General features: G+C 61.8%; 1 protein-coding gene across 1 annotated transcript; it reads right to left on the reverse strand.

The window, feature by feature from the left end:
* Positions 1 to 2,176: 2,176 nt before the first annotated feature.
* On the reverse strand, positions 2,177 to 14,475 carry LOC144491177 (phosphofurin acidic cluster sorting protein 1-like; the record flags this gene model as incomplete). Its single annotated transcript, XM_078208857.1, has 4 exons — positions 14,346 to 14,475; positions 12,199 to 12,343; positions 7,334 to 7,425; positions 2,177 to 2,272 (listed from the first exon to the last, which is right to left on the reverse strand). Coding segments are annotated over exons 1-4 (417 nt in total), but the record flags the coding sequence as incomplete, so codon positions are not given.
* Between the last annotated feature and the right edge of the window lie 883 nt (positions 14,476 to 15,358).

Raw genomic sequence — 15,358 nt, forward strand, 5'->3', positions numbered from 1 at the left:
TGATTCAAACACACAAACTCCTCACCTCATCTGTGACCCGGAATCTTTTCAGCAGAGCCCACAAACTTCTGTTTAATGTTTTTGTTGCTGCAAATTAATCACAAATCTTTCATTACCTCAGAAATAAAATCCAAATCCTTCTGACAAACACTGGCAGCAAAGTTCCTGCTGCCCGCACCCTGGCAACCCCTCCCCCCTTCCCCCACACCGAGCCTGCCCCCACACCGAGCCTGCCCCCCCCGCACCCTGGCAACCCCTCCCCCCCACACCGAGCCTGCCCCCCCGCACCCTGGCAACCCCTCCCCCCACACCGAGCCTGCCCCCCGCACCCTGGCACCCCTCCCCCCTTCCCCCACAACCCGAGCTGCCCCCGCACCCTGGCAACCCCTCCCCCCACCCGAGCCTGCCCCCCGCACCCTGGCAACCCCTCCCCCCACACCGAGCCTGCCCCCCCGCACCCTGGCAACCCCTCCCCCCACACCGATGCCTGCCCCCCGCACCCTGGCAACCCCTCCCCCCACACCGAGCCTGCCCCCCGCACCCTGGCAACCCCTCCCCCCACACCGAGCCCTGCCCCCCGCACCCTGACAACCCCTCCCCCCACACCGAGCCTGCCCCCCGCACCCTGGCAACCCCTCCCCCCACACCGAGCCTGCCCCCCCGCACCCTGGCACCCCTCCCCCCACACCGAGCCTGCCCCCCCGCACCCTGGCAACCCCTCCCCCCACACCGAGCCTGCCCCCCCGCACCCTGGCAACCCCTCCCCCCACACCGAGCCTGCCCCCCGCACCCTGGCACCCCCCTCCCCTGCCTGCCCCCCGCACCCTGGCAACCCCTCCCCCCACACCGAGCCTGCCCCCCGCACCTGGCACCCCCCTCCCCCCTTCCCCCCACACCGAGCCTTCCCCCGCACCCTGGCAACCCCTCCCCCCACACCGAGCCTGCCCCCCGCACCCTGGCACCCCCTCCCCCCTTCCCCCACACCGAGCCTGCCCCCACACCGAGCCTGCCCCCCCGCACCCTGGCAACCCCTCCCCCCACACCGAGCCTGCCCCCCCGCACCCTGGCAACCCCTCCCCCCACACCGAGCCTGCCCCCCCGCACCCTGGCACCCCCTCCCCCCACACCGAGCCTGCCCCCGCACCCTGGCACCCCCCTCCCCCCTCCCCCCCACACCGAGCCTGCCCCCTGAACCCTGACAACCCCTCCCCCCACACCGAGCCTGCCCCCCGCACCCTGGCAACCCCTCCCCCCACACCGAGCCTGCCCCCCGCACCCTGGCAACCCCTCCCCCACACCGAGCCTGCCCCCCCGCACCCTGGCAACCCCTCCCCCCACCACCGAGCCTGCCCCCCCGCACCCTGGCAACCCCTCCCCCCACACCGAGCCTGCCCCCCCGCACCCTGGCAACCCCTCCCCCCCCACACCGAGCCTGCCCCTCGCACCCTGGCAACCCCTCCCCCCACACCGAGCCTGCCCCCCCGCACCCTGGCAACCCCTCCCCCCACAACCGAGCCTGCCCCCCGCACCCTGGCACCCCCTCCCCCCACACCGAGCCTGCCCCCCCGCACCCTGGCACCCCCCTCCCCCCCTCCCCCCCACACCGAGCCTGCCCCCCGCACCCTGACAACCCTCCCCCCCACACCGAGCCTGCCCCCCGCACCCTGACAACCCCTCTCCCCTTGCCCTTCCCCCACACCGTCCCTGCCCCCCCCCCTCCCCCCTTACCCACCCCATTCCTGGCCCCCGCACCCTGACAACCCCTGCCCTCTCTCACCTTCCCCCACACCATCCCTGCCCCCACACCCTGACAACCCCTCTCCCCTTGCCCTTCCCCCACACCGTCCCTGCCCCCCCCCCCTCCCCCTTACCCACCCCGTTCCTGCTGCCCACTCCCTGCCCCCCTCTCCCTGCCCCCCTCTCCCCTGGGACGCCTGGCCTCCCTCCCCTGACAGCCCCTGCTGCCCGCTCCCCTGCCGAAGATTCCCCCAGACCCCATCACCTTCTCGCCGCCCAGCGCCAGGGGGCTCTCTCTCCCCTCAGACTGGACTGAACCCTGTCTGATGCGGCCAATCCCCGGCTCTGGCTGAGTACAGGTCCAAGCCTGTCCACCGGGATCCCCTCCTGTCTCCAATGCCTATCTTCCCCTTTCCCCCCTTTCCCTCCCGCTGCTTACGTTGCTGATCCCTCCGCGGGAAATGGCGGACGAGTTTGGAAGTTTCCGTCGCGTTTTTTTCCTTTTTCCGACATCCTCATCTTCAAAATACGAATCCTTCCCGGGAGAGCAAACACAGATCGTTCAGTTAGAGACTGTCACACTTAATATCCCACCCCCACACAGCGTACCCCAGTGAGAGTCAGTGTGTGTGGAACCTGTACCCCAGTGAGAGTCAGTGTGTGTGGGACCCGTACCCCAGAGAGAGTCAGTGTGTGTGGGACCCGTACCCCAGTGAGAGTCAGTGTGTGTGTGGGACCCGTACCCCAGTGAGAGTCAGTGTGTGTGGGACCCGTATCCCAGTGAGAGTCAGTGTGTGTGGGACCCGTACCCCAGTGAGAGTCAGTGTGTGTGGGACCCGTACCCCAGTGAGAGTCAGTGTGTGTGGGACCCGTACCCCAGTGAGAGTCAGTGTGTGTGGGACCCGTACCCCAGTGAGAGTCAGTGTGTGTGGAACCCGTACCCCAGTGAGAGTCAGTGTGTGTGGAACCCGTACCCCAGTGAGAGTCAGTGTGTGTGGGACCCGTACCCCAGTGAGAGTCAGTGTGTGTGGGGACCCGTATCCCAGTGAGAGTCAGTGTGTGTGGGACCCGTACCCCAGTGAGAGTCAGTGTGTGTGGGACCCGTACCCCAGTGAGAGTCAGTGTGTGTGGGACCCGTACCCCAGTGAGAGTCAGTGTGTGTGGGACCCGTACCCCAGTGAGAGTCAGTGTGTGTGGAACCCCGTACCCCAGTGAGAGTCAGTGTGTGTGGAACCCGTACCCCAGTGAGAGTCAGTGTGTGTGGGACCCCGTACCCCAGTGAGAGTCAGTGTGTGTGGGACCCGTACCCCAGTGAGAGTCAGTGTGTGTGGAACCCGTACCCCAGTGAGAGTCAGTGTGTGTGGAACCCGTACCCCAGTGAGAGTCAGTGTGTGTGGGACCCGTACCCCAGTGAGAGTCAGTGTGTGTGGGACCCGTACCCCAGTGAGAGTCAGTGTGTGTGGAACCCGTACCCCAGTGAGAGTCAGTGTGTGTGGGAACCCGTACCCCAGTGAGAGTCAGTGTGTGTGGGACCCGTACCCCAGTGAGAGTCAGTGTGTGTGGAACCCGTACCCCAGTGAGAGTCAGTGTGTGTGGGAACCCGTACCCCAGTGAGAGTCAGTGTGTGTGGAACCCATACCCCAGTGAGAGTCAGTGTGTGTGGGACCCATACCCCAGTGAGAGTCAGTGTGTGTGGGGACCCGTACCCCAGTGAGAGTCAGTGTGTGTGGAACCCGTACCCCAGTGAGAGTCAGTGTGTGTGGGAACCCGTACCCCAGTGAGAGTCAGTGTGTGTGGAACCCGTACCCCAGTGAGAGTCAGTGTGTGTGGGAACCCGTACCCCAGTGAGAGTCAGTGTGTGTGGAACCCGTACCCCAGTGAGAGTCAGTGTGTGTGGGACCCGTACCCCAGTGAGAGTCAGTGTGTGTGGGAACCCGTACCCCAGTGAGAGTCAGTGTGTGTGGGAACCCGTACCCCAGTGAGAGTCAGTGTGTGTGGGACCCGTACCCCAGTGAGAGTCAGTGTGTGTGTGAAACCCGTACCCCAGTGAGAGTCAGTGTGTGTGGGGACCCGTACCCCAGTGAGAGTCAGTGTGTGTGGGAACCCGTACCCCAGTGAGAGTCAGTGTGTGTGGGACCGTACCCAGTGAGAGTCAGTGTGTGGAACCCGTACCCCAGTGAGAGTCAGTGTGTGTGGGAACCCCGTACCCCAGTGAGAGTCAGTGTGTGTGGAACCCATACCCCAGTGAGAGTCAGTGTGTGTGGGACCCGTACCCCAGTGAGAGTCAGTGTGTGTGGGACCCGTACCCCAGTGAGAGTCAGTGTGTGTGGAACCCGTACCCCAGTGAGAGTCAGTGTGTGTGGGAACCCGTACCCCAGTGAGAGTCAGTGTGTGTGGAACCCGTACCCCAGTGAGAGTCAGTGTGTGTGGGAACCCCGTACCCCAGTGAGAGTCAGTGTGTGTGGAACCCGTACCCCAGTGAGAGTCAGTTGTGTGTGGGAACCCGTACCCAGTGAGAGTCAGTGTGTGTGGACACCGTACCCCAGTGAGAGTCAGTGTGTGTGGGAACCCGTACCCCAGTGAGAGTCAGTGTGTGTGGGACCCGTACCCCAGTGAGAGTCAGTGTGTGTGTGGAACCCGTACCCCAGTGAGAGTCAGTGTGTGTGGGACCCGTACCCCAGTGAGAGTCAGTGTTGTGGGATCCGTACCCCAGTGAGAGTCAGTGTGTGTGGGACCCGTACCCCAGTGAGAGTCAGTGTGTGTGGGACCGTACCCCAGTGAGAGTCAGTGTGTGTGGGACCCGTACCCCAGTGAGAGTCAGTGTGTGTGGGACCTGTACCCCAGTGAGAGTCAGTGTGTGTGGGAACCCCGTACCCCAGTGAGAGTCAGTGTGTGTGGGACCCGTACCCCAGTGAGAGTCAGTGTGTGTGGGACCCGTACCCCAGTGAGAGTCAGTGTGTGTGGGACCCGTACCCCAGTGAGAGTCAGTGTGTGGGAACCTGTACCCCAGTGAGAGTCAGTGTGTGGAACCCGTACCCCAGTGAGAGTCAGTGTGTGTGGGACCCGTACCCCAGTGAGAGTCAGTGTGTGTGGAACCCGTACCCCAGTGAGAGTCAGTGTGTGTGGGACCCGTACCCCAGTGAGAGTCAGTGTGTGTGGGACCCCGTATCCCAGTGAGAGTCAGTGTGTGTGGGACCCGTACCCAGTGAGAGTCAGTGTGTGTGGGACCCGTACCCCAGTGAGAGTCAGTGTGTGTGGGACCCGTACCCCAGTGAGAGTCAGTGTGTGTGGGACCCCGTACCCCAGTGAGAGTCAGGTGTGTGTGGAACCCCGTACCCCAGTGAGAGTCAGTGTGTGTGGGACCCGTACCCAGTGAGAGTCAGTGTGTGAGGGACCCGTACCCCAGTGAGAGTCAGTGTGTGTGGGACCCGTACCCCAGTGAGAGTCAGTGTGTGTGGGGACCCGTACCCCAGTGAGAGTCAGTGTGTGTGGGACCCGTACCCCAGTGAGAGTCAGTGTGTGTGGGACCCGTACCCCAGTGAGAGTCAGTGTGTGTGGGACCCGTACCCCAGTGAGAGTCAGTGTGTGTGGGACCCGTACCCCAGTGAGAGTCAGTGTGTGTGGGACCCGTACCCCAGTGAGAGTCAGTGTATGTGGGACCCGTACCCCAGTGAGAGTCAGTGTGTGTGGGACCCCGTACCCCAGTGAGAGTCAGTGTGTGTGGGACCCGTACCCCAGTGAGAGTCAGTGTGTGTGGGACCCGTACCCCAGTGAGAGTCAGTGTGTGTGGGACCCGTACCCCAGTGAGAGTCAGTGTGTGTGGACCCGTACCCCAGTGAGTCAGTGTGTGTGGGACCCGTACCCCAGTGAGAGTCAGTGTGTGTGTGGGACCCGTACCCCAGTGAGAGTCAGTGTGTGTGGGACCCGTACCCCAGTGAGAGTCAGTGTGTGTGGGACCCGTACCCCAGTGAGAGTCAGTGTGTGTGTGGACCCGTACCCCAGTGAGAGTCAGTGTGTGTGGGACCCGTACCCCAGTGAGAGTCAGTGTGTGTGGAACCTGTACCCCAGTGAGAGTCAGTGTGTGTGTGGGACCCGTACCCCAGTGAGAGTCAGTGTGTGTGGGACCCGTACCCCAGTGAGAGTCAGTGTGTGTGGAACCCGTACCCCAGTGAGAGTCAGTGTGTGTGGGACCCGTACCCCAGTGAGAGTCAGTGTGTGTGGAACCCGTACCCCAGTGAGAGTCAGTGTGTGTGGGACCCGTACCCCAGTGAGAGTCAGTGTGTGTGGGACCCGTACCCCAGTGAGAGTCAGTGTGTGAGGAACCTGTACCCCAGTGAGAGTCAGTGTGTGTGGAACCCGTACCCCAGTGAGAGTCAGTGTGTGTGTGACCCGTACCCCAGTGAGAGTCAGTGTGTGTGGGACCCGTACCCCAGTGAGAGTCAGTGTGTGTGGGACCTGTACCCCAGTGAGAATCAGTGTGTGTGGGACCTGTACCCCAGTGAGAGTCAGTGTGTGTGGGACCCGTACCCCAGTGAGAGTCAGTGTGTGTGGAACCCGTACCCCAGTGAGAGTCAGTGTGTGTGGGACCCGTACCCCAGTGAGAGTCAGTGTGTGTGGAACCCGTACCCCAGTGAGAGTCAGCGTGTGTGGAACCCGTACCCCAGTGAGAGTCAGCGTGTGTGGGACCCGTACCCCAGTGAGAGTCAGTGTGTGTGGAACCCGTACCCCAGTGAGAGTCAGTGTGTGTGGAACCCGTACCCCAGTGAGAGTCAGTGTGTGTGGGACCCGTACCCCAGTGAGAGTCAGTGTGTGTGGGACCCATACCCCAGTGAGAGTCAATGTGTGTGGGACCCGTACCCCAGTGAGAGTCAGTGTGTGTGGAACCCGTACCCCAGTGAGAGTCAGTGTGTGTGGAACCCGTACCCCAGTGAGAGTCAGTGTGTGTGGGACCCGTACCCCAGTGAGAGTCAGTGTGTGTGGGACCCGTACCCCAGTGAGAGTCAGTGTGTGTGGAACCCGTACCCCAGTGAGAGTCAGTGTGTGTGGGACCCGTACCCCAGTGAGAGTCAGTGTGTGTGGGACCCGTACCCCAGTGAGAGTCAGTGTGTGTGGGACCCATACCCCAGTGAGAGTCAATGTGTGTGGGACCCGTACCCCAGTGAGAGTCAGTGTGTGTGGAACCCGTACCCCAGTGAGAGTCAGTGTGTGTGGAACCCGTACCCCAGTGAGAGTCAGTGTGTGTGGAACCCGTACCCCAGTGAGAGTCAGTGTGTGTGGAACCCGTACCCCAGTGAGAGTCAGTGTGTGTGGGATCCGTACCCCAGTGAGAGTCAGTGTGTGTGGGACCCGTACCCCAGTGAGAGTCAGTGTGTGTAGGACCCGTACCCCAGTGAGAGTCAGTGTGTGTGGGACCCGTACCCCAGTGAGTGTCAGTGTGTGTGGGACCCGTACCCCAGTGAGAGTCAGTGTGTGTGTGGGACCCGTACCCCAGTGAGGGTCAGTGTGTGTGGGACCCGTACCCCAGTGAGAGTCAGTGTGTGTGGGACCCGTACCCCAGTGAGAGTCAGCTCCTTCATGTGGAACATTCTAGAATTACCTGCCCTTGTAATGGATCGTCACTGACTTCCTGCTCAGATGAGAAGCTGTCATCCTCGTCCTCGGAGTAGTTGTCGATATCTGGGGATCGATCTGCGGAGAGTGAAAGCACTCTCTCAGCCTCACACCCATCGCCCAATTCAGTTCCCACATTCCCTCAGGAAATGCACTGACCCTAACTCTCGCAGCAACTTCCCAGTACTGACTCACAACTGCCTCTTCGAACCTTACCGATCAGCATTTCATCCACACATCGAAGGAGACAGCACAGGAGGAGGCCATTCGGCCCAACCTTCCTGTGCTAGCTCTTTCAACGATCTCTCCAATTACTCCCTCCTCCCCCCCCCCCGCTCTATCAACCCAGGGCCCTGCAAATCTCTCCTTTTCCAGTATTTTCCCCCTTTGGAAAGTTCCTGTTGAATCCGCTTCCACCGCCCTTTCAGGCAGCGCCTTCCAGATCACAACAACTCGCAAAAAAAACATTCTCCTCATCTCCCCCTCTGGGTCTTTCCCCGATTCTCTTCAATCCGTGTCCCCCCCGCTCTGGTTACCCACCCTCCTGACACTGGAAACACTTTCTCCTGATTCACTCTATCCAAACCCTTCCTGATTCTGAACGTCTCGATTCAATCTCCCCCTGAACCTTCTCCGCTCCCAGGGGAACGATCCCAGCTTCTCCCAGTCCCTCCGCATTAACTGAACCCCCCTCATCCCTGGGAACATTCTAGAAAATCTGCCTCAGTTAGGATTATATTCACTGGAGTTTAGAAGAGTGAGAGGAGATCTCATAGAAACTTATAAAATTCTAACAGGGTTAGACAGGGTAGATTCAGAAAGAATGTTCCCAATGGTGGGGGGAGTCCAGAACTAGGGGGGTCATATTTTGAGGATAAGGGGGTAAACCTTTTAGGACTGAGGTGAGGAGAAATTTCTTCACCCAGAGGGTGGTGAATGTGTGGAATTCACTCCCACAGAAAGTAGTTGAGGCCAAAACTTAGATTTACAAGGGTGTTGCCTGGATTGAGTGGCATGGCTTATGAGGATAGGCTGAGGGAGTTCGGTCTTTTCTCCTTGGAGAGACGTAGGATGAGAGGAGACCTAATAGAGGTATACAAGATGTTGAGAGGCATAGATCGGGTGGACTCTCAGAGGCTTTTTCCCAGGGTGGAAATGGCTGCTACGAGAGGACACAGGTTTAAGGTGCTGGGGGGTAGGTACAGGGGAAATGTTAGGGGGAAGTTTTTCACACAGAGGGTGGTGGGCGAGTGGAATCGGCTGCCGTCAGTGGTGGTGGAGGCAAACTCAATAGGGTCTTTTAAGAGACTCCTGGATGAGTACATGGGACTTAATAGGATGGAGGGTTATAGGGTGGCCTGAAAGGTAGGGATATGTTCGGCACAACTTGTGGGGCCGAAGGGCCTGGTTTGTGCTGTAGTTTTTCTATGTTTCTAAAACGTTGTGTGATTTCAGGAAGAAATTAGATTTCGCTCTTGGGGCTAAAGGGATCGAGGGATCTGGAGGGGAAGGAGGGGGGGAAATCGGGATATTGAATTCGATGATCAGCCATGATCAAAATGAATGGGGGAGCAGGCTGGAAGGGCCGAATGGCCTCCTCCTGCTTCTAGTTTCTGTCCAAGACCTTGCCATCCTTCCTGACATGTGGAGCCCAGAATTGGGCCCAGTTCTCCAGCTGAGACCTGCACACGTCATTGCTGAAGGTTCAGATTCATCACTTTTGTTCTCCATTCCTCTATTTATACACAGCTCTATTTTACACAGCTTGCCCTGGAGACGTCAGTACTTTCTGTACAGACGCTCCCAGCTCCATGTGTTCTGGCACCTCTTTCAGATTTGTCCTATTTAGTTGACATTGCTGCCCATTTATCAAAACACCACCTGTCTCTCACAGTCCACCTGCTTCCACAATCCTTACCTCCCCTCCAATATTCATAGAATCAGAGAATCCCGACAGCGCAGGAGGAGGCCATTCGTCCCATCGAGTCTGCACCCGACCACAAACCCACCCAGGCCCTATCTCCACATATTTACCCTGCTAATTTACCCTTGGGGCGGTACGGTGGCACAGTGGGTTAGCACTGCTGCCTCACAGCGCCAGGGACCCGGGGCAGCACGGTGGCACAGTGGGTTAGCACTGCTGCCTCACAGCGCCAGGGACCCGGGTCAGCATGGTGGCACAGTGGTTAGCACTGCTGCCTCACAGCGCCAGGGACCCGGGGCAGCACGGTGACACAGTGGGTTAGCACTGCTGCCTCACAGCGCCAGGGACCCGGGGCAGCACGGTGACACAGTGGGTTAGCGCTGCTCCCTCACAGTGCCAGGGACCCGGGGCAGCACGGTGACACAGTGGGTTAGCATTGCTGCCTCACAGTGCCAGGGACCCGGGGCAGCACGGTGACACAGTGGTTAGCACTGCTGCCTCACAGCGCCAGGGACCCGGGGCAGCACGGTGACACAGTGGGTTAGCACTGCTGCTTCACAGTGCCAGGGACCCGGGGCAGCACGGTGACACAGTGGGTTAGCACTGCTGTCTCACAGTGCCAGGGACCCGGGGCAGCACGGTGACACAGTGGGTTAGCACTGCTGCCTCACAGTGCCAGGGACCCGGGGCAGCACGGTGACACAGTGGGTTAGCACTGCTGCCTCACAGTGCCAGGGACCCGGGGCAGCACGGTGACACAGTGGGTTAGCACTGCTGCTTCACAGTGCCAGGGACCCGGGGCAGCACGGTGACACAGTGGTTAGCACTGCTGTCTCACAGCGCCAGGGACCCGGGGCAGCACGGTGACACAGTGGGTTAGCGCTGCTGCCTCACAGCGCCAGGGACCCAGGGCAGCACGGTGACACAGTGGGTTAGCACTGCTGTCTCACAGCGCCAGGGACCCGGGGCAGCACGGTGACACAGTGGGTTAGCACTGCTGTCTCACAGCGCCAGGGACCCGGGGCAGCACGGTGACACAGTGGGTTAGCACTGCTGCCTCACAGTGCCAGGGACCCGGGGCAGCACGGTGACACAGTGGGTTAGCACTGCTGCCTCACAGTGCCAGGGACCCGGGGCAGCACGGTGACACAGTGGTTAGCACTGCTGCCTCACAGCGCCAGGGACCCGGGGCAGCACGGTGACACAGTGGGTTAGCACTGCTGCCTCACAGCGCCAGGGACCCGGAGCGCCAGGGACCCGGGGCAGCACGGTGACACAGTGGGTTAGCACTGCTGCCTCACAGAGCCAGGGACCCGGGTTCGATTCCCTGCTTGGGTCACTGTCTGTGCGGAGTCTGCACGTTCTCCCCGTGTCTGCGTGGGATTCCTCCGGGTGCTCCCCTTTCCTCCCACAGTCCAAAGACGTGCTGGTTAGGTGGATGGGCCGTGCTAAATTTACCGTAGGGTCCGGGGGATTAGCAGGGTAAATGTGTGGGGTTACAGGAATAGCCCCTGGGTGGGATTGTGGCCGGTACAGACTCGATGGGCCGAATGGACTCCTTCTGTGCTGTAGGGATTCTATGATTCTAATCTCTTGACACTAAGGGACAATTTAGCATGGCCGATCCACCTAACCCATGCATCTTTGGAGTGTGGGAGGAAACCGGAGCACCCGGAGGAAACCCACGCAGACACGGGGGAGAAGGTGCAGACTCCACACAGACAGCAACCCGAGCCGGGAATCGAACCCGGGTCCCTGGCGCTGAGAGGCAGCAGTGCGAACCACTGTGCCACCCGTGCCCTCCAACACAAACTCCTCAAACGTTAAAACAAAGACATGCCGGCTGGAATTTTACCTCCCCGCCTGCCACGGGAATCGGAGAGGGCGAGGGGCGGACAACGGGAAGGTCCGTTGACCTCGGGGCGGGATTTCACGGTTTTGGGATGAGCGAGGCTGTGAAATTCTGCCCTCCATTTTATCTCACATCCTCCGTGATGTCTCCTGGGTTTTTCTGGAGGTTAATGTTTTATTTATTCATTTGTGGGACAGAGAATCATAGAATCCCGACAGTGCAGAAGGAGGCCATTCAGCCCATCGAGTCTGCACCGACCACACCCAGGCCCTATCCCCGTAACCCCACGCATTTACCCCGCTAGTCCCCCTGACACTAAGGGGCAATTTAGCACGGCCAATCCACCCTAACCCGCACATCTTTGGACTGTGGGAGGAAACCGGAGCACCCGGAGGAAACCCATTGTTGTCACTGGCTGGGCCAGCTTTTATTGCCCATCCCTAGTTGCCCCTTGGAGGGCAGTTGAGAGTCAACCACATTGCTGTGGCTCTGGAGTCACATGTAGGCCAGACCGGGGTAAGGACGGCAGATTTCCGCCCCGAAAGGACATTAGTGACCCAGATGGGTTTTTCCGACAACGGGTCATCAGTAGATTCTTAATCCCAGATATTTTTTAATTGAATTCAAATTCCACCATCTGCCGTGGCGGGGATTCGAACCCGGGTCCCCAGAACATTAGCTGAGTTTCTGGATTAATAGTCTAGCGATAATCCCACTAGGCCGTCGCCTGCCCCTTGTCTGAGGCCTATGAGGGGGGTGGTGGCGGGGGGGCTTGGCCACAATCCGAATGGGAGGCCGCCACGGGATCCCTGGGCCTACTGTGTCAAGGCCACATGCCCAGCAGCTCAGTGGGGAAGAGGGCAGCCCGGGGCAGGATAGGGCCAGGCCTCACTGGGCTGGCTTCACTCATTTCACCAGTTCAGGTCGAGAGGTCCCTTCAGTACAACCAAGCAGCCCGGCTCTACGTCCTGACCCTGTGCCCAACGACCCAGTCCACACAGCAGCCCGTGCGGCTGAGCAGTGACGCCCCCCACAGTCGACCAGCTGGTGCCCGCGGCACGGTGCTGCCACTGACCTGACATCTTCACCTTCGGGCCTTCGTGGTCAATGGGCTGACTGGACAAGGAGTAAATTCTCACTTCGGCAACCAGTGTGGAGGCCTCCTTGACGTTGCTATGGAGGCCCAGTACCTGTCCTCCCTCACTGGGATGCTGCATAACCTGCAAACAGCGGATAGATCATCAGCAGCGGGAAGCAGCATGCACCCAGCCCCGAGAACCAAAACCAATCCCAGCACGGTTTACAATCTGAGCCCCAGCAGGTTACAGGGATAGGGAGGGGGTGTAGGGGGTCTGGAGGAGGTTACAGAGATAGGGAGGGGGTGTAGGGGGTCTGGAGGAGGTTACAGAGATAGGGAGGGGGTGTCGGGGCTGGAGGGGGTTACAGAGATAGGGAGGGGTGTAGGGGGCTGGAGGAGGATACAGAGATAGGGAGGGGGTGTAGGGGCTGGAGGGTGTTACAGAGATAGGGAGGGGGTGTAGGGGCTGGAGGGTGTTACAGAGATAGGGAGGGGGTGTAGGGGCTGGAGGAGGTTACAGAGATAGGGAGTGGGTGTAGGGGCTGGAGGGGGTTACAGAGATAGGGAGGGGGTGGAGGGGCTGGAGGGGGTTACAGAGATAGGGAGGGGGTGGAGGGGCTGGAGGAGGTTACAGAGATAGGGAGGGGGTGTAGGGACTGGAGGAGGTTACAGAGATAGGGAGGGGGTGTAGGGGCTGGAGGAGGTTACAGAGATAGGGAGGGGGTGTAGGGGCTGGAGGGGGTTACAGAGATAGGGAGGGGGTGTAGGGGCTGGAGGAGGCTGCAGAGATAGGGAGGGGGTGTAGAGGGCAGGAGGAGGCTACAGAGATAGGGAGGGGGTGTAGGGGCTGGAGGAGGTTACAGAGATAGGGAGGGGGTGTAGGGGGCTGGAGGAGGTTACAGAGATAGGGAGGGGGTGTAGGGGCTGGAGGAGGTTACAGAGATAGGGAGGGGGCGTAGGGGCTGGAGGAGGTTACAGAGATAGGGAGGGGGCGTAGGGGCTGGAGGAGGTTACAGAGATAGGGAGGGGGTGTAGGGGCTGGAGGAGGTTACAGAGATAGGGAGGGGGCGTAGGGGCTGGAGGAGGTTACAGAGATAGGGAGGGGGTGTAGGGGCTGGAGGAGGTTAAAGAGATCGGAGGGGGGATGCCAGGGCCGGAGGGGGGGACGCCGGGGCCGGAGGGGAGGTGTCGGGGCCGGAGGGGGGCATCGGGGCTGGAGGGGAGGTGTCGGGGCTGGAGGGGAGGTGTCGGGGCTGGAGGGGAGGTGTCGGGGCTGGAGGGGAGGTGTCGGGGCTGGAGGGGAGGAGTCAGGGCTGGAGGGGAGGAGTCAGGGCTGGAGGGGAGGAGTCGGGGCTGGAGGGGAGGAGTCGGGGCTGGAGGGGAGGTGTTGGGGCTGGAGGGGAGGTGTCGGGGCCGGAGGGGAGGAGTCGGGGCTGGAGGGGAGGTGTCGGGGCTGGAGGGAGGTGTCGGGGCTGGAGGGAGGAGTCGGGGCTGGAGGGAGGAGTCGGGGCTGGAGGGAGGTGTCGGGGCTGGAGGGGAGGAGTCGGGGCTGGAGGGGAGGAGTCGGGGCTGGAGGGAGGAGTCGGGGCTGGAGGGGAGGTGTCGGGGCTGGAGGGGAGGTGTCGGGGCTGGAGGGGAGGTGTCGGGGCTGGAGGGGAGGTGTCGGGGCTGGAGGGGAGGAGTCGGGGCTGGAGGGGAGGTGTTGGGGCTGGAGGGGAGGTGTCGGGGCCGGAGGGGAGGAGTCGGGGCTGGAGGGGAGGTGTCGGGGCTGGAGGGAGGTGTCGGGGCTGGAGGGAGGAGTCGGGGCTGGAGGGAGGAGTCGGGGCTGGAGGGAGGTGTCGGGGCTGGAGGGGAGGAGTCGGGGCTGGAGGGGAGGAGTCGGGGCTGGAGGGAGGTGTCGGGGCTGGAGGGGAGGTGTCGGGGCTGGAGGGGAGGTGTCGGGGCTGGAGGGGAGGTGTCGGGGCTGGATGGAGGAGTCGGGGCTGGAGGGGAGGTGTTGGGGCTGGAGGGGAGGAGTCGGGGCCGGAGGGGAGGAGTCGGGGCCGGAGGGGAGGAGTCGGGGCCGGAGGGGAGGTGTCGGGGCTGGAGGGAGGAGTCGGGGCTGGAGGGGAGGAGTCGGGGCTGGAGGGAGGGATGGTCCTTACCTCGGCCATGTTGATCATGCCGACAGCCAGGGTTTTGTAGCCCAGGATGGTTCGGTTCTTGTAGCGCTTCCTCCGCTGTAACATGACCTGCAGCTTGTTCGCATCCCGCTTCAGGAAGTGAGGGTACTGCGGAGAAACACAGGGGGAAGACCGTTCGAGTGGATCAGAAACCCAGAGACCCCCACCCCAGAGACCCCCACCCCCAGAGACCCCACCCCCAGTCCCCCAGAGACCCCCACCCCCAATCCCACAGAGAGCCCCAATCCCACAGAGACCCCCATCCCCAATCCCCCAGAGACCCCCACCCCCAGAAATCCCCACCCCCAATCCCTCAGAGACCCCCACCCCCAATCCCCCAGAGACCCCCACCCCCAATCCCCCAGAGACCCCCACCCCCAGAAACCCCCACCCCCAATCACCCAGAGACCCCCACCCCCAATCCCACAGAGACCCCCACCCCCTGTCCCCCAGAGACCCCCACCCCCAATCCCCCAGAGACCCCCACCCCTAAACGCCCAGAGACCCCCACCCCCAATCCCCAGAGGCCCCCACCCCCAAACCCCCAGAGACCCCCACCCCCAAACCCCCAGAGACCCCCACCCCCAAACCCCCAGAGACCCCACCCCCAAACCCTCAGAGACCCCACCCCCAATCCCCCAGAGACCCCCACCCCCAAACCCCCAGAGACCCCACCCCCAAACCCCCAGAGACCCTACCTCCAATCCCACAGAGACCCCCACCCCCAAACCCCAAGACCCCCACCCCCAATGACCCACACCCCCAAAGTCCCACACCCCCAAACCCCCAGAGACCCCCACCCCAATCCCCCAGAGACACCCAATCCCAGAGACCCCCACCCCCAATCCCCCAGAGACCCCCACCCCTAAACGCCCAGAGACCCCCACCCCTAAACACCCAGAGACCCCCACACCCTGTCCCCCAGAGACCACCACACCCTGTCCCCCAGAGACCCCCACCCCCTGTCCCCCAGAGACACCCACCCCAATCCCCCA

This window comes from Mustelus asterias, unplaced genomic scaffold, assembly GCF_964213995.1.
Source record: "Mustelus asterias unplaced genomic scaffold, sMusAst1.hap1.1 HAP1_SCAFFOLD_4655, whole genome shotgun sequence".
In the NCBI taxonomy this organism is placed as follows: Eukaryota; Metazoa; Chordata; class Chondrichthyes; order Carcharhiniformes; family Triakidae; genus Mustelus; species Mustelus asterias.